Source organism: Tyto alba, unplaced genomic scaffold (genome assembly GCF_018691265.1).
Source record: "Tyto alba isolate M040663 unplaced genomic scaffold, T.alba_DEE_v4.0 Super-Scaffold_3, whole genome shotgun sequence".
In the NCBI taxonomy this organism is placed as follows: Eukaryota; Metazoa; Chordata; class Aves; order Strigiformes; family Tytonidae; genus Tyto; species Tyto alba.
The window spans coordinates 20,766,860-20,791,917 of record NW_024881304.1 but is presented as its reverse complement, the minus strand read 5'-3'; the positions used below and the strand labels follow the sequence as shown (position 1 = coordinate 20,791,917).

The window sequence follows — 25,058 nt, the reverse complement described above, 5'->3', positions numbered from 1 at the left end:
TAGAATTCCAGGAGCTCCATTTGTTTTTCTGGTCAGGCTGCAGGGTAGTTGAGTCTCAGATCTGATAGGGAATCCGAAGGGAATCCCTGCTGGAAGGACAACCATGAAGATAAGAGGTTTCTTAGTAGTGTCAGTTCCTTTCATATGTCCTCAGATCTCTCTGAAAACTGACAGGGAAAGCTGCCAAACCTCCCTGCCCTTCTGATACGGAGGTATTTATGCACACCCAGCTTGCAGGAACTCAGGAACTTTAAAACCCAAGAGGCTGGGCACTGCTTTGCGCGGGACTGGTCTTTGAGGGGGAGGGAAGCATTATGGACACAGTCTCTCTCACACTGCCAGAGGTCACTGAACCTTGCAGCACCAGCACTAAGAAGCATTATAACAGTGATGCAGGAAAAAGATGATTGCATTTTTCAATATTTTTCTACCCCGTGACCAAATGACAGGACAAGCATATGCTGGCCTGAGAGCAACAGACAGCTGTTTTCAGTTTCTACTTTAAAGGGATCTGCTATCTAAAACTCCCCAACTCTTTCCTAGTAGCAAAATGATGTTGGGGACCTTAGCATGAGGTCGAGACATATTTAGCATGAATACCACTGCTTCAGAAAGTCTCTGTGGGAGAGATTTAGGCCAGGGCTGACCATCTATGAATATGGCCCTCAGAAGTGAAGGACATTTTGGTTGATAACAAAAAAGATTGTATAATCTGTACAAAGCGCTTTGTGGCTCTGGAAACACACAGAGCTGGAGTAATGCTGACAGCGGTAAGAGAGGAATTTGTTGTCTCCAGTCAAAAATACTTTGTTCTGGGTTCTGGTTTTTTGTTTGGTTGTTGTTTTTTTAAAAATTTTTGATGGGGAAAATTACTATTGTCATCTAGACAGGTTTCCTTCTGATCCTATTACTGCATTTTTCCCCCTGTTTTGCTCCCAGACCTGGCTGCATGGTGTTGATAAAGCAGCTGATCCTGCTAGTACAGGGAAATGACAACTCCCCTTCCATCTTGAGTCCTGCAGGGCAGTGTGGTGTTCATTATGTTGAACTTACTGTGAGTACTTTCCATGGAAAGTATGGAGTAATGAACTGGCAATAAAATGAAAATAGAACATAAAGACTCTGTTTCCAAGTTTTAGTGACTAGGTTACACTGCCAAAAATAAAGAAAGAATAATCAGGAACATACCCCTGATCTCCAATCTATGACATGTGCCATGTCATCAGACAGTTTCTTTTTGTGAAATGTGTCTCTTTTTCTAACTGGATCCAGAACTCATAGTCAGAAAAACATTGGTAAGTGTGTCATAGTCAGAAAAGTGACTATGTAAATGGAATCTGGGTGAGAAAATGATACTGTACTAGATGCTTATTTGGGGTTCATTGGTATGCTCTGTTGATTTGTACCTCTGAGGATCTGAACATCTGGTTATGATCTGACTGCCCTGCTAATTCATGCTAGCACCTGAAAATAGAGCGAGATGAAACATGCCTAAGATATAGAAAACACAGTCACTGCTTCTCTTGGGTCTGGTTTTCATCCCAGATTACTTTGAATCAGTCACCACTGGGAGTTAGATTCTGACTTTCTCACAACTCAGTGCCTAAAAACACCAGCCATCGGGAGAAAGAAATATGCACAAGTTTTGGTCTCAGGGCAACCACAAATGGACACAGTGCTGCTTCATTTCTAGAACATCTGAAATAATTTATTTTCAGTTTTCTGAGACTCAGAAATAAATTTCTAAGCTTCGGATGTTGCAGCAAAGAAAAACCATTTCTCATGGTAAAGTCCTCTACAAACTGAACTAACAGTCCAGATTCTGCAGTAATCAGAGTTTGCCATTCTACTTGTAGCAGATAAAGTACGTTTTTCATCGCTGCTTTAAGCTGTAAAGGAGTTCAGAGTGTTTGACTTTCAGAGTCTGTGTAAAAGTGTCTCATGAAAAACTGGGTGAATAAGATGACATCTCAACCAGAAAGCTTCAAGGCATACAGAGGAGCAATACTGTAGCAGGATGTTATTTTAAAAGGTGTCTGAGGACTTTTCACATAGATAAACATAGCATCACTTAAACCATGAAATCTGTGTGACAGGCCAGGGACTTCAGAAAATGGGACCATGATGGGAAGTTGGAAAGTCTCGGAGCATCCCCCACTTAAAGATGCTTATTTTCATTTCAGTGATAAGTGAACAGAATGCTTAGGGCAGAGAACAGTGTATCTGCTGCAAAACATCATGCTACACCATATGGTATAGGGCCAGACAAGATCTTTTCAGAGTGGTTGGAGTTACCTTTTGACCTTTCACAACCTTTTTTTGCCAGTGGCTTCAACACCACAGTTTGTAAAGCAATGCATATCTGCAGAAGGGTTGTTGAGCACATCAGTGATTTCCTCATGCCAGCCAGCTATTTCCCCATGTCAGTCGTGTAGCCAACCTGCTGGGAGCATGTGAATCACTCGGGCTACCGCATCTCTTACTCCACCGGTGTACCTTCATTCCCAGAGTAGAGAGAGGACTAACAGCCATGCTTTGATGCAGCAGACAGAAGACAGTTGCAGAGAATCACAAGATGGTAACAGGGCTTACCTGGATACTCTGAAATCTGTAAATGAGGAGGCAACTTCACTGCGTGATCCGTGGCTCATATGGATACTACCTTTCCTTGCTCTGCTCTCCTTTCTGATCCACAGTATGGTACACTGGTCTTCCTGCCCACGGTGCCCTCTGAAAAGTAAACAGCACAAAGCGGTTGCAGAATACACTGCAGAGACAAGCAGGACTGTGCACACACCAGGACACACTGGTGTGTGTATACTCCCTACGGCCCCATGGCCTTATGAGGCCCACATTAAAGCCCAGACTATGATGTTAAAACAATTTAAACTGAGCTATTCCACTACTGCCTAGTCCCCTCCTCCTCCTTGACCATGTCTTCTTCTTCTACATTGTTCCAGGGGCTTGTTTGACCCCATTCAGACAGCTAAATGGGCAAAACCTATTCACTTTTCTGGTGCTGAGCTAGTCGCAAGTGGATGACCCCAGGCATGCACACTAGTTTTATTGGTCAAATGCCTGACTCTCCATCCTACAGCTATGCTGCCAGATCTCTGACTGTAATATACATATACAAAGATAAAGAGTTTTGCCCCCTGGAAAGTGAACCAATAAACGTGGAGCAAATCCTAAATCTGCGTGCACACAGAACACTTTATTACAGAGATAGAAGCAAGATTAAGCCACAGAAAATCACTTGACGATGGCCAGCTCTTGTCTTTTGTATTCCCACTTCAGGCAGTCATAACTGGGCCATGGCTTCTGGCCACATTACTACACAAGCTCCCTGGGCTGACAGTTCTGATGCCAGCTGTATTGCTGGCTGCTTCTGCTCCCTCTCTGAGCAGAAGGCTGGGCTGCACTTTCCGCACTGCCATTTGCTGAGCTCTCTGCCACATCAGCAAAGTCAGTGAGGGTGTCACGTGAATGATGGCAAGAATCGGTGCTGGTTTAGCCTGTGTGGGAGGTGTAATCATGGGGTCATTTGATCGTGGGGAGGGGGACAGAGGAACTCTCTTGAGGAATTAGGGAGGCTGTATTTAAAACTCTTTTGAGGCTTGTTCCTCTACCCTTATTACATGGGGTGCTGTTTCATAACGGAGCTCATTCCTCATGTTTTCCTGTTCCTTTACTGTTTATAAGGCATATGTTACTCCTCTTACTGCTAGGTCAGGAAGTCTGCCACAAATTGTGTCTGTCTGTCTAGGCATTTAGACTTGCATGTTGCCTTAATACATGCAGCAGGGGAATGTTCTAGCCCCCACCTAAAGAGATTCCCTGATACCTCTAAGATAGAAGCATTAAGGTTTCAAGCTTCGGGACTTTTTTTATGTCGGTATTCCAGTTCTGGAGCTGAACAACAAAGATACAGAAGTGCTAAACATCTGATTTCAAGTAACAAGGTTTTGTGTACTTCTGTCATTGTAATCTACCTGCCACTTGAGTGCCATGAAAAATTCTTTTTCCACTTTCCATTATAATCTATTGTCAAGCAAGCATCCAGATCAAAATACGTAGTATTTTTTTACCTTCTCGCATTGCTCTAGCAACTTTGATGGACTTGCTTGTTTCAAGGCAAACGTAGAATGTGGATCTTAGGGCTTGATTTTGAAAGGAATAGGCTGATACATTTACAGTGTTCTGTACTGAAAATGTTAAATATCACTTTGAGGTTCCACCCAAACCAAAATTCTTGGGTTTAAAATTAGCACCTGAACCTCATCCTATAAATCCACCTCATTATGGCTTTTTTCCCATAAAGTTTACTTCTGGGATCCATTAATAAAGCCTGACAGAGTCCAGCAAAATTATTGTTTTGATTTATCATAAATTGAAGCCAGTCCCCTATACACGTATGCAATCCTTCATGGGAGTTACGCATTTATTCTTTCTTTTTCTGCAGAGTTGGTAACCTGGGATGCAGTTTGACACCTTATCAGCATCCACTGTCCTTTTACCTCTCCTTTAACTCCCCTCTAACCTCAGTACCATTCTCAGCCCGAGGCACATGTCAAATGAAGGGTTTATGCTGAGTTATGCAAAGTTAATTATTTGATTGCAGGGCAGAAATATGTAAAGCACTGTGAGATCCCCTTGCCAGCTGCTACTGAAGGCACTCACACTACACAGTTGGGCACTCTCGTACCGCTGGATGTGAAAGACTGATGTTGTTACTGGACTGAAAGGGACACCTTAAAGCCATACATCGGCAATTACAAATCATGGGTGTCCTACTGTTCCTAATACCACTTCCGAAATTCCATGTTCTGCCCTTATTCCCCCATGTGCATAACCAACTGTTGTTCTACTTACACATGAATGAAATCCAAATCAGTAATGCTGTAACAATGCTTAGACATAATTCTCTTATTTGGACTCATTATCATGCAAGGTGTTTGTAGCTTCACTTCTAAGCAAGGCAGTGCTTGCAAGAAATTCATATATTGTCTGAGTATCATAGCAGATTCAGACTTTTTGATCTATTAATAGTGTGTTACGGCTACTTCTAATTTAAGAATAAAATCTGCTTTTTTAAAAAGAAAGAAAAGAAAAACTGAAAACTCTCATTACCTGCTTTGGAAGTATAATTTTCTATGTTATCTAAAAGGCTTTAAGAATACTAATTTTAAGTCTTTTCCTGACACAACTCTGAACAGCTTAAAAAAATTCAAGCATGTTTCCCACCACAAACCCAAGCTCTTTGTCTTACACCAGTTCTGCTGTCTTTTGGAATAAGGTGCCAAAAATTCAGATTTCTGTTAATAAGTAGATGACTACAAAGTCTAGCAGCATCAAATGATGATTGATTCAAGTACAGTTTTGTGCTTGCGTTTCACTGACACCGTTTCCAAGCTGGCATCCTCCTTTGAGTTTTCACTTCTATTATGACTTAAGAATTATGCTAAACTAGATCTTCGGAAATTATTATAATGAGTTGGATCTGTTTGCTGCTGTAATGACTGCATTTGCCTAACTGACACCTAATCACATATCAGTCCAGGTTAGATTCCAGAATCAAACCAGCTGTACTCAGAGTTTCAGGACTATATGTGCAAAAGTACAGAGCAGCTGCTGTATTGTACAAACCTAAAGACACTAAAGAACAGGATTTGTAAAGATATTCTAGTTCTGTGTAGCTCAGTGTAGTCGACAACCTCCTTGTGCAGCCACGAAACACATCTGAACCCAAATTCTTACCTATTTAAAATTTTAAAACTCTTTATTATGCTTGTAAGACAGCAGAATCTGTCTACCAACACAGCGTCTCCAGGAGAGCCCACTGTGTATTACAAACATTCCTTTGTTCTGTCTAGCTCCATTTGTGAAACTCCCACAGAATGACTGATGCAGACCTTTTTCTGAAGCGTCTATCTGCAATTTTGCTATAAATTGCAATTCCTTGGGCAAGTAGCGCTGCCTAAACCTTTCACTGTTGGTGTGCCTTTGTGGAGCCGTCATGCCAGGTTTGCTGCTTGGAAGCAACTGAGAGCCTGTAACTCAGGAATCCCCACCAACAGCAGAAAACAGCAACACTAGCAAACATGAATGTTAAATGTTTCCAGGTAGATTTCTGTATCTCAGCCTGGCCACAAGAATGTAAACATTACTCTGTGCCTTAAGTAAGCGTGATCGTGATCCTGGGGGTATCTATCCCTCTTTAACCTAAGGACTGGACCATAATAGTGAAATCCCCTTTAGTTTGCAGTCAACAGGAAGAACAGAAGCAAAACCGTGACCCAAAGGAGATGGACAGAGCAGTTCTGTTTTACGTGCTGGTAGGGATCTATGGTGTCCCAAGCCTTCAGTCATGCCTGTATTTTAAACATGACATTGCCTGGGTATTAACCACTTTACACAAATGACAGCCAAAGTACAAAGAAGTTAAAAGATAATAACAAAGAATTTGTAGTAGGCCAGCGGTTTCAGCTTTGCTTTCCAGATAGTGGTCTCTCCACAGAGGTGTACTACTTTTCATACTCTGAGATGACAATCAGGTGACTAGCTGATAGTCACTTCTTACAGGAGATATCTTTTCCCTCTACTTATTAAGGCAGTTCTAGGTGGTTGGCTTATGCTGTCACTGATCTATGAGAGGAGTAAGTCTTACAGAGGGTTCAGAGTAAAATCAGACAATCTTATTCTGCTCAAAGATCACAGGTGTAAAGTGACTACTAAAGTAAGGGTAAATTCCTCCCAGTTTTACACCACTGTATCCAAAGTCAGACAGTCACTAAGATAAATCATTTTGTAGAGGAGAATAGGGCAGAAGTGCTGAGTGGTTTCACCATCAGAGGCCATTTGTGCTGTGACTAGGGACTGCTCAGCAAATCACTTGAAACCCATCCTGATAATTAGTGGATGTTTTCCTTGTTATCTTCTGTCCCTTGACAGATGTGCAGTATGGAAAGTTTCAACATGATGCAGCTGTATGGCCTGCGTGGTCTGGGAAGAAGAGTTTCACAGGACAAAAAGGAGTTTTTTGTCACTGCCAAGCACTCAGGTCTTCAGTTTGCCCATCTCAGTTCACACTTCCAAGCATTGCAAGGATTCGACATAGCAAAAGGTTGCCAGAGATGGGAAACAATAGTGTGCTAGAGAACAACAGGGCTGTGATTTAGCAAGGGAAAGAAGAGAAAGAAGCATAAGAAGAGCTGTGCTGATGGCTTAAGGAAAACCTCTGCTGGTGTTGTTGGATAGAAAAATTCTGGGTGCCTGTGAAGCTAATGATTTAATGAAAGTAAAAGCTCAGTGATGGCTGACATGCAATGTAAATAATGTGCTCAAAGGAGTCTATAAAGGGCAGAGCTGCCTTTAATAACCTATTATGTATTATCAGCCACCCCATTGTACCTTCTGGCATAGTGGGGCGTTGGGTGCGGTGCGGCTGAGCGTCAGCCCTTGCTAGTTCATTGCCAGGTCATCTCTGGGGAGGAAGCGTTCGCTGTTTACAGGAAATGCAGGACAAGGGCCGGAGGGCCAGGCTGAGCGCAAGCTGAGGCCGCCACAGCTTACCGCCTCTCCAGCGTGCCTGGGAGAGCAGGGAGGGGCTGTGCCACTTGTCCGGGGCCCAAGGACGTCGTGTTTTGTTTTCAGGCATGTCCAGCTTTTACTGTTGTTTTGTTTTTATAGTGCTTTAAAGCCACAGGATTGGGAAGGGCAATGGTGCTCGCAGACAGTGGTGTACCCCAGGTTGCATATGGCTGAGCCTGAAATATGGATTGGCTGTGCAGGTCTGTGCAGGTGCCTCAAAGCAAGAGCAACCCATCTATCCCAGCATCTGGGACATGGCTGGTGAAACCTCACTGTTAGGCTTTCTCTTCTCCCTCCTGTTCTTATACTGCCCCAGGCTGGGCCAGTGCACACATTCCCTGAGATAGAGACCAAAACCCTGCATGCTCCTCCCTGCCTGCACTCCCTTCCAGAACTAGACCTGCACCAGAACCATTGTTCTGTGAGCACCTCCAGGAGCAGTGGTTGAAGGTGGGAGAGTTTTGTCCCTAAAGTTGTTCAGAACAGAGCAAAAACCTTACACTCCTGACCAAAAATCCTCTTTGCCTCTCCTAGATCCTGCACCATACCAATGCAAGAAAGAGCAGAATTCAAACTGAAACACTTGTAGCATGAGGAAGAACTCCATTCTGGCCTTGGCAGGCAAACAGCTTATGTCTCAGAGTGTGAAATGTGATTATCCCTGTGTAACCTTGCATTGTCAGGATATGTATATTATTAGCAGACATCATGTCTTTCCTGCCCTTTTCAGACTTCAGCTGCAATATTTGCTTTGATGATCTGCCATAACAGGGAACTGACTAGCTAAACACATGCTGCATTAATAGGCATTTCTTTTATTGGCTTTAAATGTTTTTGGACTTGAATTTGTTTCAGTAATGAGCCTTCCTTTTGCAGAATGAAGTAAAAAAATAATTTACAAATAGATACAAGAAGATGTAATAAAACAGGGTCATTCAGCACTCTATTGCCTCTCCCAATTACCATCACTGCACTGAGTTCATATGATTTTAATTTTTAGCAATAATGATGTCACTGTCTGAGAAAGACAGAGTTTGAACTAGTAACTGCTGGGCACGTGACTTGAAATAAAATGAGGAATAGGGATACTGCATGTAGAAAAAAAAGTTGCAATCCATTTGGTCCAATAATAGAGGGGTTTTGTTTCATTTTTTTCCCTCCCCTATTTACGGAGAGGGTTTTATATATGTGGGCTTTGCATAACCTAACTGTGTCCAGGTGAGATTCTGGTCTCCCTCTTGTATTCAATACATTATATCCAGTTATGAGCTACGATCCATATGACAGAGGAGTCAGAATGGGTACAGGCTGGGGCCTGTGGATGGGAAGGTTATGGCAGCAATTTACTAGTAATTTGTAAACTGAGCATATCTGATTCTGAGTTGATGTGTCAAGTCATCACCACTCAGTTGGCTTCAGGGAGGTTATACTTGTAGATGATGTACCCCACAGAGAGAAAATAACTGTTTTTACCCTCCTAGGTAGTTACTACAAACTGGCTTTGCTGACTCAAGGGAAATAATTGCCAATGCAATCACCAATACACACAGAAAAAATATTTAGGGTCATAACTGACATTAATTTCAGAGCTTTGGTGGATCTAGGCCTAACTGAACTCAACACCATTGCCTCTCTTTAGCAAAGAATTGGAAGAATTGTCTTTTAGCAATCCAGAACTATGGTTTCGCTAATGACTGGATGAAACATCCTAGACAAAATGACATTATGTCCCCCACGAAAGGAAGAGCAGAAATCAGCATTTACACCAGAAACACAGAGAGTTCACTTACTTTCTATCCCCACCATGTAGAAATAGTGGATATGGTGAGCCATGTATTGATAATTACTGGCAAAACCAGCTTTTAATAGGAGTTGTTCCACTGTAGGAGTGGGACCAAGGATTTGGTTTCTAGCCTCTTCTACTGCTTTCTTCATCTTGTAGTGACATTTGGGACCAAATACTGACCTGATCTTTCCTTGCAAGCACTTTTGAAACCATAAGAATTTTTCAGGAAATAAATTCGGGGTTCTTTGGCCTTTCACATATGTTGGGAGTAATTAAGTTGCATCATCTAATTTGCAGTTTGCAACAGCTGCAAAGAAAATCGATTAGCAAGGTCTCTAGAAAATAAAAAGGTTCTGTCCTTTTTTTTCTTTTTTTTTTTAATCCTATTAAAGATAGTGTCAAATATGTTTCTCTCTTTCTCTGTCCTGACACTGACTGGGGATGCAGAGTCAACCCAGGACAGAAAGACAACAGGCAGGTGGCAGGGAGGTAATCCAGTTGTCATTAACTGAATGCTGCCACAGTGGTTAAAACCTGAGCACACCGTGGACTCTGCTTATGGAAATGATTAAGCAAGGTATCATTTGCCTGATCTCTGAGTATTATTAGCTTGAATCATCCTTTATGCTGTATATACCTTATGGAGACATATTATGGGTTTGGTTCAAATATGAACATAGCCGAGGTTCCTTAAGTGCTGCACTTGTTCATACCGTTCTTTAGACTGATAGTGTGTTGAAACATACTTCCAAAAGAAACCAGTTTACTCCAAGGAAGCTAACTCAGGCTGGCTGGTGACAGTGTGTTACACTCACATGAATAATGACAAGCCACCCAGTCTCCTTCTTCAGAAACTGCATTTTGGAATACCAAAATCCAATTTTAGAAGTCCCTTGTCCCTGAAGGGACAAATGAGAATGAAGGAGGTGCTCAGGAGATGGGATGGGGGAAATCTGGATGTCCTCACTGGCCACACCACACCTGCTTTGCCCTGGAGATGGGTCCAGTCACAGGAGTCTCCCACTGGCCTGCTCTTGATTGTTCTGAATTGCTCTTGACTGACCAACAAATTTCTAGCACACTTACATGGTCTGAGCAAGTTCAATTGCAAGGCAGAATTACATTGCAGTCTGTCCCAACACGCATGATCTTACCTTATAGACAGTGTGATGGAACTACTGAACTGGCATTTGAGGGGACATTGCCAGCACATCTTAACACCCTAACCAGCTGCATTTCAGATGTATAAAGTGCCACCTGATGGAAAGGATGGATACTCCACAGATACCATAAAGCATAACTGAGTGCTCCAGGGATACATCAATATAAATACATTACAGGACAGAGTACTCCCCTCCTCCCCTCGTGATCACTGCTACAGCATAGACCATGAAGCAGAAGGCAAGTGAAATTTATGAGTCTTTCTTTAGGATACATCACTTGATGTACAGATTAATTGAAAGCAAACTGCAGGCAATCTGATGCTTACTGATACAGAGGACTTACATCACCCAGTGGAAGTGACAGGCCTTAAGTTTAGATTTCCACCAACTCATGTTTTTTGTTTGTTTGGAGGTTTTTTTTTTTAATCAGTTGGTGACTCAAAAGGAGGAAATGACATCACCTGTGTGTGTGGCGGAGAGATGAGCACACAGCCAAAGGCATTTGTGGTGGTGTGCAAATAAAAATACATGGTGCTTCCTAGGCCTTTATGATGACAACGTTGGTTGGGTATTTTTGCCACTGTTAAAACCCCCAGCTAAATTCTTACATCTCATTAATGCTGACTGAGTAATTTCTAAAAATCATAAAGAATTGATGTGATCATTGCTGAAGAATGGCGTAGAATTTGCAAGGTCATTTGAAGGATAGGTGTGGAATTAAAAGAAAGGCGAGTATCTCTCTGAGAATTGCACATTCAAGCTAGACAAAATACAGTATTTGTCAGTCTGTAAGTCATGTTCTATGAGCTGTCACACCTGTTGTGTATCTCTACAGTGCTCCCTCACTTCCCATGCACATACATCTGTGCTCTGACTTGTCCCTACCTGTGCTGTGGAGTGGTCATAGGTAGTAGAGACTTATGTCTTGACTTCATTAACAAAGGAGCTAGTGATATTACAATGATCAGTTCAGCTTGCTTCTCCTTGATGGGTTTTCCCTCCACTCAGTCCACAGATCCTTTTCCTCTGAAGTCAAATGTAAACATCACTACAGGGGCAGGATAACCAGAGAGTTTGTAGACTCCAGAACACCTTTTTCCAGATGTACCAATAATGTGTTCATGGGTTAAGGTCATAGATAACTAGTAGAGTGCATCTATACAGCTTTCTCCCTATTCTGTATCTATCAGCAGTTCTGCTAATTATAATGTAACTGGTGCTAAATAGAAGACTTTAGTTGCACTGCCTCCTTCTGTATTTATTCAGTCAATTTAAGGTTAGACTGTCCCAGAAGGCCCATTGCTTCCTTTGTTGTGCTGGCTAACTCTAGGAATGATTATAGACAATTGCTGGAGGAGCAGCAGATAATGTGTCTGCAATCTGCTCTCATTCAGCCAAATCATTGCTACAAGGAATTAGTTGGGAATTACCATGTCTACTGAGATACTACCAACTCTGGGACTATTTCTCCCCTTATTCTCCACGCCCACACTTTTATTAGCATCTTCCATTTCATTAAAGTTTATTGCTTGCAGTAAGTTTACTTAGCAGTGCTTTTAATGAGCTAAAGAAGAATATAATTTAGCAGATTAAAGAAACACAAGGTTTTGAATGTTTATGACTCATATATATAACTATATGTAATTACAGATTGTATATGCATAATTATTTAATTGTAAATCATATTCTATATAATTATAATGGTTAATGGCTCCACTGGTCATGACAAGGATGTCATGGTTAGAGCTCAGGATTTTCATACTTGGAAATGCAGCTATACAATTAATTTAACAGCACAACTTGACATTAACTGGACTCTACCAGTACACCAAAGGAAGTTTATAGAGGACTGCAGCTACTCAGAGATCCCATCTTCTACAGGTTCAACAGTTACCCATAATGTGAAGGTAATGACAAGTCCAAGACTCCAGTCAGAATGAAGAGATCCCTTATGCTGCAGGACAGAAATCAGAACAAAAGAAATGTAGAGACATATAGTATCATCTTCTCAGAGAGGTCAGGGGTAAAGTAGGAGTGACCCATTCATTGCAATTGCTTATATGAAACATGCACGTATATTGGAAAGTGATAATAAATGGAGAGCAAATATTAATTACCTCTGGCTTTGGACCCCATCAGGACTACTGCATCCAGCTCTGGGTTCCCCAGTACAAGAAAGACATGGATCTGTTAGAGTGGGTCCAGAGGAGGGCCACAAAAATGATCAAGAACTGGAACGCTTCTCCTGTGAAGAAAGGCTGAGAACTGGGGTTGTTCAGCCTGAAGAAGAGAAGGCTCTAGGGAGACCTTACTGTGGCCTTTCAATATATAAAGGGGGCTTAAGTGATAAAATAGCTTATAAGAAAGATGAAGAGAGACTTTTTACTGAGACCTGTGGTAACAGAACAAGGGACAACCATTTAAAACTGAAAGAGAATAGCTTTAGATTAGACAGAAGGAAGAAATTTTTTACAATGAGGGTGGTGAGACACTGGAACAGGCTGCCCAGAAAAGCAGTGGACGTCTCCTCCCTGGAAGTGTTCAAGACCAGGTTGGACTGGGCTTTGAGCAGCCTGATCCAGTGAAAGATGTCCCTGCCCACAGGAGGGGCGCTGGAATGAGATAATCTTTAAAGGCCCCTTCCAACCCAAACCATTCTATGATTCTATGTAGGAATTTTCAGTGTTCCCAGATGATGGTAACAAAATATGAAATCAAGAGAGGTCAAAAGACATTGGTATCCCATTGAAGAGAGTCTCCTGCATATCTACGATAGCTGAGAATTACACTAGATTCACCTTGAAAAGGTACTGTCTGTTCCAAATGTGTTTCAAGAGCAGTTTCAGAGCACAGATGGATAGACCTAGATGGAGTGGTTTCCAGAGTTTCTGCAACTGAACAACATTAGGACAACATGGCTATTCTTAGCTCCTTTTACTTTCCACCATAGTAGGTGAAATCTCATAACTAACCACAAGAACATTGCTGAGAATTTCAGCACAAAACTAGCTAAAACCACCGTCAGCAGTGTCAGCTTGCACTACCAGACATTGAAAGGAACTGGAAATCAATGGGATTTTAGTGCCTAACAGCCTTAGTTTCTTTACAAATCCCATCTGCATTTTCCTGTTGCCAGTAGAGAAGCATCTTTTGCTTGTAGCTGTTTTCCCCATTTCCCTGCAATATACTTTAAAATAGCTGAACCAATTCTGGGATTTCTATCAGAATGTGCATTGGGTTGAATGATAATTTTCTAACTGCTTAAGTAAGCTTACTTGATTTTGCCTGAGATGACACTGTCCGAATCAGCACCAGGAAGACAGAATGTAGTTGCCTGATACTCTACTAGAATAACTCCACTGAGCTCTGCAGAGAATTGCCATGAGTTAATATAAGCTGATACCTCTGATTCTGTGGCCTTTCAATACTTAAAGGGCACTTATAAGAAAGGTATGGATAGGCTTTTTAGTGGGACCTGTTGCAATAGGACAAGGGGTAATGGTTTTAAACTAGAAAAAGGTTGATTAGATTAGATATAAGGAAGAAATTTTTTACAAAGAGGGTTGTGAAGCACTGGAACAGGTTGCCCAGAGAGGTGGTAGATGCCTCATCCCCGAAAACATTCAGGGTCAGGTTGGACAGGGCTCTGAGCAACCTGATCTAGTTAATAATGTCCCTGCTTATTGCAGGGGGGTTGACTAGATGACCTTTAAAGGTCCCTTCAAATGCGAACTATTCTATGAAATTATGATTTCCATTCTTGGTTCGTGAGATCATTGCAGCCATCACTTCACTCTTCCTTCCTAGCCTATATCATCTTACAGTTTCACAGTCTTCCATTCAAGAGCATGTTAGAAACTCATAGGCAGAGATCACACAATTCCTGAAATGGACCTTCTTCTCAAACACAGTAGTTGTTTTAATTCAGTGTTTCTGCATCCACTTACAGAAAGTAATTTCTCATCTCAGTTTGTGTGCATTTTTAACATTGTGCTCTCAGAAACTGTCACTGGGAACCAGTAGGTACCACCTGTGACCATGGGGCTTGTAATCTGGACATGTGTCCTGAGGGAAATGGGCTGGCCATCCCTGTCCTGTTCAACAGAGTTCTCTCCCTGTGTTATCCTGGGTTGCAGCTTGCAATTTAACTTGGTTGTTCTGCTTTACTGTAGCTTTACGAAGTTAGGTTACTATTTGTCCGTAAAATGATTATTATTTACAAAACCACACTGAAAGGTACTTCACAGACACCTAAAATCAAGGTGTCCAAAGGAAGGCAAATGGTACCCTGGGCTGCATTAGGCAAAGCGTTGCCAGCAGATAGAGAGAGGTTCAGCGAGGACCTCATCAATGTATATAAATACCTCAAGGGATGGTACAAAGAAGATGGAGCCAGGTTCTTCTCAGTGGTGCCCAGTGATGGGACTAGAGGCAATGGGCACAAACTGAAACGCAGGAGGTTCTCTCAAACATCAGGAAACACTTTTTCACTCTGAGGGTGACTGAGCACTGGCACAGGTTGCCTAGGGAGGCTGTGGAGTCTCCGTCCTTGGAGATACTCAAAAGCCACCTGGAATTGGTTCTGGCCAACTGGCTCTAGATGGCCCTGCCTGAGCAGAGTGACTGGATCAGACAACCTCCGGAGGTCCCTTCCAACATCAAACATTCCATAATTCTGTGATCAATGGAGATTGAGCTGCTTTAGAAGACTTCAGTGCATGAAGTTGGCTGTGACTGTTTCCCTAGTAATAGAGATGGATTCATGTCATGGTCAGTGGTTGCATCTCATTAATCTTCGTGACTCTATTATCTTAATAAAGCAGTTTATTTTCCTGTTCTCAAATATAAAATCTGAGGGGTCCTCCAATAGTGGCAGTATGCCAACATCAAAAGCAACCTACAGAGTCTCTTAGGAAAGTGCCAAAACATGTCCAGGTGATTTTCACAGGGTGCACAGCATTTTGTACTAAGACAAAAGACTTAATATGCAATTATAGTAATTGTTTGGGCATACCTGGAGGGTTTGATCTGTGGGTAAGACCTTGCCCTGCATTAAACTTACTCTCCATATCATCCTTTTATAAAATTTCCTGAAACCTGTTGTGCCTCAGGAGTCATCTGCCACCTATCCCTGCATCCTTGGTGTTTTCCTCCAGGTACCTGGCAGTGGGATTAGTGAAGACTGAGCTGCCAGGGCATCTTCACCTGCTGACCAGTTCCTGGGCACAGTTCAAGTCTTCAGAAGCTAGGATTGCTATGAGACCACAAGAGTGTAGACGTATAAAATGATGAAAGTATGTGAATTCATTAGAGTGAAACACATGGTGGGTATCAGAAAAGATGTACTTCCCAGGAGCCCTGTGACAGTATAGAACAGCCTCAGAAGTGAGGATATGAGTGTTGCTGGAGTGACTAGAGAAGAGCAGGAAGGTGAGAGTGGTACAAACATGCCTGTACAAATGAGACCCATAATGTTTGGGGACTTCTCTTTAAACCCAAGCCAGTGCCACTGGACTGCAGGCCTACTATAAATGAAGTCCATGCAACAGTTCAGCAACACTGCAAGTTTTGGTACTGTATAAGCCTTTAATAGTGCCATTCATAATGATTACCAGGCTAATTTACTGAGGCATTCTTCCCAAATTATAATGTGTTCTTACATTAACATAATGCAGTCATTTATCAGAGAGAGAGGGAGGAAGAAATAAAAAGGAGGGAAGGGCTTAATATCACATCTGCTGGGACAAACAATTAGAAATTGCAGAAAGGCTGTGCAAGTAAGGAGAGACTGGCTAAACTATTAATAAGCCTCCTGAGCTGATCCTGTATCTGCCTTGCTCTTGCTTTTACTTGTGCTGAGGCCCCTTTGCTGTAGCTAGGCAGGTTTTTGGAAGTACAGTGATGCCACCCACACTGAAAAACTGCAGACACTAATAATAAACAAGAGAAGACAATGGTGAGGAACAGTGCTGCTGCTTGGCACTTCTCCCAGCCATGGCAAATGCACCAGGCAGCTTGCAAGAGCTCATTGACTCTAAGCATGTGGGAAAAGGTGGCGACATAAAAGAACGGCCGCACCCGCATGGGAGACACAGAGCCCTGCTTGCAGCTTGAAAGTGAACGCACATAGGTAGGGAGTTTCCTTTCCAAAGAATCTGGGATCCCCAGGTGGGAGATCAAAGAAAAATAAACACCAGGCAGAGCTGTGAAAGCAAAGTAATAATGTTGCAGAGGAAATAAGAACTAAAGAAATCATATGCACTGAGTAAGCCAGGCCCGCATTACAGACCAAGATGGTGGGCCAGGATGACTACTGGAACACACAGAGATGTCAGGTTTTGTTTCTTAAGACAACAGACTTGTCCTGTTGGCTGAACACTTGAACCTACCCCCTGGAAATGTAAAGGTCTTGGGGCCACTGTGTTGTGTAAACTGTATGTAAGCTCCCAGAATGATGCTGTGGTCAAAGATACTAATCTGATCATTGAATGTGAAAACACAGTAAAGTCAGGTAGAAATAGATGGGTGTTACCACTAGTATACTGGGCACTTCTTTTGCCAGTGCTGGAATATTGAGTCTTGTGTTGCAGTACCAAGAACAGTACTAAAACTGACTGATAGTAAAAACCGGTGCTAACATGGTTAGTAAATTGGATAATGCTAATGGATAATTGGGGAAAGTTCAGAGATTTTAGAATGATTAAATAATAGGAGGCATGACATTGTAAGACACCGTGATCTTCACCTGTTTCATATAAAACACAAAATACAGGGACAACCTGAGTATAGCCTGTACCACAAAATTTGGAAGACTGCCTCCAATTCATCAGACCAAGTTTTAACAAGTTCCAGTATCTGGAAGCCAGGCATATTCAGATGAGCAATAAAAGACAACTTTCTAAGGCAAAGGGCAGACACCATCTAGAGAACCTACCTCGAGTCATGCTTTGTGAAGGTTTTTAAATCACTGGCAATTTTAACTTTAAAAAAAAATTATTTTTCTAAAAGAAAATGCTGGGAAGCCACTGGCCTATATTACATACCAGATCCAGTACTCTTATCGCATCGCTTTCTCTGAGTTTCTGAAGCTGAATTCAGATTCCCTTGAATGAACTCAAGGATTCTGGAATCTGAGTACCTTGTGCTTTAATTGATGCCATTGGTATTACAATTATACTTTTCTCATTAAAAATTTTTATGTTTTCCCATAAAACCCATTATTACAATATCTAACTTCCATTTTTAATGAGCACTGAGATGTTAGTAGGATTTTATTACATCTATTTTGAGGGGTTGATGAGGGAGGAACAAAACAGTTCTGGCTGCAACTAAGTGCAAACTTTTTTCTCCAAATTGAGCCAGAACATTGATCCTTTTGAGAGGTTTGAACAAGTTCAGTTAACTTCTCACTGCTCCTTTCAGACCCTTCTACTTGCCTAAATGGTTTCTGTTGACCCTGGCAGCAAAAAAACCCGAAGTTTGAGAAATCTTGCTTTCCAAGTCTAGCAGGTCTGCAGGGATTCCCTGACCCTTGGCTGCTTATCTCTGGGCAACATGTGGATTTGTTATGTCTGAGCAATAGCAAGCGTCTGGGAATCACACCAGTGAGCTAGTCTGTTCTTTCTCTCTGCAGTGCCTACACTGAGCCCTACAAGGTGTGCCCAGTCTCTGTGATACCGATGGAGGTTGTCACATCAGATGAGGAACAGAAGAGTTCAGAAGACGATGAGAGCAGCCTGGGTGATCCCAGCCTCATCAACAAGGTAAAAGAGCTGAAAAAGGGCAATGCAGGAAACCCAGAGAGGGAGAAACAATTTGCAGAAGAACCTGGATTCTCAACTGTCTTTGCTCTTTGCCCGGCACTCATGTAGGAATGTCAGAGCCATCAATCCATTACTCCCCAAGAGCACTAGAAACAATTTACCCCTATAGCATGTGGAAAAGCCAAAGAACTGCAGTCCTAAAATGGACAGTGGAGGCAACATAGCCGGCAGGAAAGGCCTGACTTGAGCGTCAGGAAAAACGTCTCACTCAGAAGAAGGATTTACCTATAATCTTGAGAATTTGAAAGCTACATTGAATAAAACAATGGCAAATGCATTATTGGGACCGCTTCTGCATTGGCTGGGAGATGGAGTAGATTATCTAATAGGTCTCTGCCATCTCAAAATTGCCTCATCATAGGAAAATGCACTCGTGTTTGGGTTTATTTTACTAACTTCTGATGAATAAAACAGTTCTTAAATTATGGAGAAGACCATGGAAATGTGGCCACAGCTTAAGACCGTACAAGGCTGTTTTAAGTTCCAGTAAGCTGACAAACAGTGCAGTTGTTAAATAAATGGCATTAAGCGGTTTTAGGCACAAATTTATCTATGTTTTTCACAGATTTTTTTTTTAGTGTGTGTTCTTAAAACCTAATATGAGCCTAACAATCTAATGTTGTGTCTCTGATTACAAGTACTCAATGCATAGCCCATGTGGTATGCAAGCAACAAATAGATATGTTCTGAGGTCTTCCAATTTGAGCCGCGGGAACTAAGGCTGCACAGGAAAAAAAGCAAATGCCGATTTCCTGCACCTCTCTCTGCCATTCGTTTTGGCCTGGTCTCTCAGTGTCAGCACAACTGTGTGACTTCCTGATTGTAGATGGCTTGTGTCTGGTCACGGGCATGTGTCAGAACCTGCAAAACTCCGTGCAGATGCGCCTCCAAAACCAGATGATGGCTGTGTAAGGGTCAACTCTGTCAGTGTTTTCACACTGTTTTGGAAAGGGAAAAGCCTTTACATATCTGGCATTCTCTGTTAAATGAAAAAAAAAAAATCCCTTTCAGTTCTATTAGTTAGCTGACAAACCACGAGCATTCATAGAGCATACACTAGTGTGCTATCTAAGCTGGTTGGGTTTCTCAGCATCTCTTGCTTGTGACATCAGTCAAGAAGCGACTTGAGTTCACAACGGAAAATGCATGCAATCCCTGTGCACTTGGAAGCAAATTCAAGGCTGCTGAAACCAATTTTATTGCCATTTTTTAGGATTTTACTCAAGACACTAGGAAATTATGGTTTTCTAAATGTCTCCATTATTGCATCTCAAGCACTTTAATTGTTCTGTTGTGCTGGGGTAACCACACTGTGTAGCTGTCACAGGAGGCAGCACTTAGAGAACAAGCATGTGCTTCAGAGTCTAACTGGAGGTATTTCTCCCACTCTTCAGGCAAACACAAATTAAATGTTTGCACATTCCTGACAGAGAACATTAGAAGAGGTCTGGTTGCTTGGCTGGCCTTTGCTTCCTAAGCTAATTGTCAGCAAGGATCACAGTACACAGGACCAGACTTCCTCAAGCTCACAGGGAGCTGTCTTAGAAGAACTCCATCTGAGTACAGGCCATATTTCCAAGCTGGTTGATGAATTAGTGCATGTGGCTATTTATTTACCCTGCCCATAAGCAGGCCAGGAAAGCAGACATAATCTGATCTGCCTGTTATAATTCTGGCTGTAGGAAGATTAACCACTCTGCAATCTACTGGGCTCTAGCTACAGACTCTAAAAAGAGGTTGGAGCATCAGTAATTTCATCCCTGGATAAGCCATTTGCTTAGTAAGCCAAGTCAGGGGTCTGTGCTTGTATGTGGGACCAAGAAAAGACCTTAGAGATGAGAAGTGTCACCGACACACCTTTGAGCTTTTGGTCTTGTAGCCTCACTAGGGCAGGCATCACTTTGGGCAGACTAAGGGGGGTCCTGGGGACCACCCTGTCAAACTCGGTGTGTCCCAGCTGTCCCCAGGACTCCATGGGTTAAAGGAGACCCTGACCTCGGCGGAGGCCATCTAGCATCAGCACCCTTGCCACTCTAACAGCCTCAGCATCACTGCTGCAGGCTGTGTGAAGCAATAATCAAAAGATGGCCAGGGAAGACCCAGTTTCCTAGGGGAAACAGTCAACGCAGTGTTCTAACATGAAGCATGCAGTATATTTAACTGTTATCTTCTCCCCATGCCAGCCACAGAATAATAGTGATACAGGAATCTTCCAAGGTCTCATGCAGCCCACACTGCAGATTCTCTGTCAGAGACAAGGGCTTCCAGTTCACTGTAATTAAGAATGAACAGGATAAATTCCATCTGTCCACAGCTTTTGTCTCAGAAAGCACTGGTGTTTTTACAGAGGACTGTTTTTCCTACCCTACTGCTCCTGCCTCCTCCTTTTATTGTCTTCTCCTGCAAATCTTCTGGGAGCCAAGGGAACATTAGCTGCCATGTGAAAACCTGACTCTATAATGACAAAGTGCAAAGAACTTGTCCAGCTCCCTGATGAAGTGATGTATCCCTTGGAGCAAAAATCCTCAGGACAACACAGAGTGTCTGTACAACATGAAAGAGTTCAGAAGCACTGTCACTTGGGGAGAATTGGCAGAGACATATTGGTCTGGATGCCAAAAATAGTATCATGGATTTTGAAATGAGCTAATCTTGTTAAAGCAACTATTTGGGGCTGGACTACTAAGAGCTGAATTTGGATTTTTAAAAACACACACGCACACACAAATCTGGGGTTTGTTGGTTTGATTTCTGTTTTTTTCCTTCTCAGGGAAGCTTAGTTTAAATAAAGGCATGAAACAGCCTAGTTCATAAAATCCCCTCTCTGTGTTCAGATATATGATTTTCACTTGCATTGAGCTGGATTCTACCTGCTGCCTTTCACTTTCATGAATAAATTCCTGTACCAAAATGCAAGCAGTATGCTTTGGCTTTTCACACCTGCTTTCTCCTAGTCTGTTTGTTGGAGAATCACAAGACTTTCAGTTTGCACTAGAATTTTCTCCTCTGATGTTTCTTTTTAAAGATCATTTTTATAAGTAAATATAATTTTTAAAATTAGCTTGGTACACACATTTCCTGGTATTGTTTCAACAGCTTGTCTCCTTTGAACCCCTGCTCTCCTGGGGACCAGATTCACATGAGTGTGGATACATTTTTAGGGCCTGCTGGAACCCCTGTTCTGTAAACAGTTTGAATCATAGCAAATAATATATGCTGCGGTATTTTTTACGCTAGCAGCTTTATTTTAAAGAGTAAACAAAGAAGGGTTTTCATCTCTATTGTGTTACTGGCATTTTCATTATTAAAAACTTATTTGGAATGGGGCAGGTATAAAAATGTAAAACAGGAGGTGGGTTTCAAATTTTGGCTTTATTCTGCTGGGAGTAACCTCAGACCTTGAGAAGCTGAGCATTTGTCATCAGAAGTGACCTGGTGGTTTTGATTCATCTGTATGGGACTAACAGTGAAAATGCACTCTTTCTGGTTAAATAAGCACTTTATTTCCTTCTCTTCAGTCTGCTGGCATATGATAAAAATCTAGAGAACTCAGAGGCATGGAATGGTGTAAGTTTTCTTAACCTTTGTGATTCTACTTAGTTATATTATAAAAAGCAATGCCCTTCACTTGCACTACTAATGGAAATTCACTATTTTTTTTCCTCCTGCTAAGCTAATTTACAAGAGCTTCTGAGCCATCTCTCATTCATGTGTCTTTTATATATGTTCATTTAATTAAATCCCACCCAGTTTATCATAAGGTGACACATGGCTTTCCTGTACTGGGCTGTCAAGGTTATATGACGGCATCTGATCTGCCTACAGAGAAAGAAAAAAAAAAAAAAAAAAAAAAAAAAAATTAAATGAAATTAGAGATTCCAGTTAGGAACAAAAAAATAATATAAGATAAAATAAGGACTTTCTCTTTACCTCCTACCTCTGAACCCTTCGCTCATTAGATAAATGCTCAAAGTACAGGATGTAGAACTCCAGATTTTTCCTCTCATCATTGAGCTGGATTCAAACCTGAATTTCATGATTGTTTTTTACTGCTAAAAACAGATAAATCCAACTTGGACCCACCCAGCTAATAAGCATTAAAGTAATTAAAGGGAAAATTAGCTTAATGGTTCAGATTTGACTAGACATCAAATTCAGACTGAGTTCCCTTTGGCAGAACTTAGTTTTTGTAGCAGTCAGAATTTCCAGTTTTAAAAAGAAGATCAGAAACAGAAACAATATAATCTTGAAAGTCTACTTTTGAGAACCTCAGCTCCATGGTTTGAAATGGATTAAAATCAACACATGCTGGTAGGTTTCATCTATTGCTGGTTATGATCTGAGTTTTTGAATTGCCTCAGTAGTTTAAGGAAGAAGCTGCATATGCTGGATCATCAGCTCTGCCTCTACAGCTTGTACCTCTCACTTCAGTGTCAGAATCTTCAAGCAAGGGTCTTCAGACAGTTCCTTTCTTGTAGGTACTTTTTAAGACTGGATCTTCTGGCCTTTTGTCACTAACCTCCTACAGCCTCCAACTGTTATGAAACTGAAGGGAGCCCCAAGACAATTCTTTTACCACACTTAACCCTCCGTCTGGCTGAAGATAAGGAGCCAGCAGGGAGGAGTGATTTTTATGCTGGATCCAGAAAAGAGAAAAAAACATCTGATTCAGATTATAGATCAAACTTTCAGGCAAGGCAGAAAACTAGGTGCTAGCCTTTAGGTTCACACTGGGAACATTAAGCCTTTCAAGGGATTCACTGAGATGATAATATCAGGAATGCATCTGCCTTCCTACTACTACATTAACAGCTCTACTTGGGAAAGTAGGTTAGTCTTCAGGAAGGGCAAACACCTGTGGGATGAACCACAGCAGGGAGATGCAGCAAAGGCTCCAGGGCGGTGTGAAAATTTTCTGAAGAAATACATGGAGATAAAGCACAGATTTTGGGTTCTGTGGGGATGAGTAAGGGGCTGGAACCCATCCACCAATTTAAGAATTAATTTTTCCAGCATCTTGCAGGGAATCATGCGGACAGTCCTGTAACAACACTATAAAATATGTTGCTTTGGGCTGGGCTTGAGGAGCTATTTCCATCACCCTGCTTGATCTAGACTGTGTCACACACATGCTAAAATATAGTGATCAAAGAAAGTAACAGGCTTAAAAATAAAAATAACCCAAATAGTCAATGAAAAGCATTTAGACTGTGATCAATTGCACAGTTTGCACCACAGTGATAAGAAACTGAGTCTTTCTTTACAGGGTGCCTTTGAAAGAAGAAAGCAGGGTAAACAGAGTGCTAGGAATACTGTAGCAGCATCAGCTATTTTAAGTACTCTGTTATAGTTAGGAATGACATATAGCAAGCTCTACATTAAGCCACTAGGCAAAGGAACAATTAAAAACACTCTTAAACTGCAAACACAGGAGAGAGTTTGATCAGAAAAGCTGAAGAGAATCTTAGAAGAATAATAAGAAAATAATCTGGGTGAATACCTGTAAGATTTATTGTCTATAAAGCACTCAAGAAATTAATTAATACAAATCCTAGGAGAAGTAATAAAGCCATAGATGGAACATAAAGACATTTCTTTCATCCAGAACACAGATCTGTCTGCCCGTTAACTGTATGGGAAGTCTAAAAGTAAACTAATCTGTATGCAAATACTGTCAAGTTTAGTCTAAAACCAGCAATATGTTACAAGGAACTGTATACAGCCAGCATATGAAAGATGTGATCGTTACGCTGGTGGCAAAACGTCAACATCTGTAGCGAGGTGAATAGCTTGTAACCAGAGCAAAATGCTATAAAATAAAGGGAATTCTGACCAGATGTGGCTGGATTTTATGCCAATGGAAACCCAAAGCATTCTGGCTAGTCATCTAGGACTTTAGGTTTAATATATCTAATCCTAGACAGGCTGGAAGGGTGCTCATTACCATTACATGGTGGTGTGCTGAGGGGTGGGGCATGAAGGGGAACTTCATACAGAAACCATCCCGAATGCTGTACTTGTGAGAAGGCAGCACTGGAGGTAAGATGCTCCATCCATCTCCCAGGTATCAAAACAAAAGGCAGCGGATGAAAAGGAGGGCAGCAACCTCGTATGGCAGATGAAGGGGACCTGTACCCCACACAAACAGGGAACACTAACTTTAGTCACAAAGGTCTCACAACAAGCAGGACAGATACTGTCTGATGGCAGCAGTACATAAAATTGCCTTTGCTACTCCTTATCTGTTTCCACTAGGTGGGCTTGGTTTCCAGACTCCATTAATCATTCTGCTTTGCAAACCTTTAACCTTCACGTATTAAAACACACACACATGCACACGCACAAAACTGAAACGTGCTGGAGTTGGGAATGACAGATTTGTGTGCCTCAAGGAAGCACCTAATTCAGATGCCTTCCAAGGGACACCTCTTAATTTATGTAATTACACAGATTCCCCAGGAGAACTGCAATCTAGCTCTTCAAGGAAGGGGCCTGAAAGACAGGAGATGTGGTCTGCTTTTCCTTCTCTCTCACTGACTCACAGAGCTAGCCTGAAAAAGTCACTTGTTCTTGTAATGCCTCAGTTTACTGTTGGCACCACTGTGACATCATTGTGAACTGCTACATAGTTCATAATGATTACAAAAGAGGCATTATGAAGTCACTCAGCTCAGAGGCTGAAGCTTGCAACTGCTG

General features: G+C 41.8%; 1 protein-coding gene across 2 annotated transcripts in view; it reads left to right on the top strand.

Moving 5' to 3' along the window:
• The window catches only part of FGD5 (FYVE, RhoGEF and PH domain containing 5), a 113,828-nt gene that overhangs the window by 27,886 nt on the left and 60,884 nt on the right, over positions 1-25,058 (top strand). For both annotated transcript variants that reach the window (XM_032987827.2, XM_042799645.1), the window contains exon 3: positions 18,173-18,302. In XM_032987827.2, the coding sequence (XP_032843718.1) occupies positions 18,173-18,302 (130 nt within the window). The remainder of the gene's footprint in view (positions 1-18,172; positions 18,303-25,058) is intronic.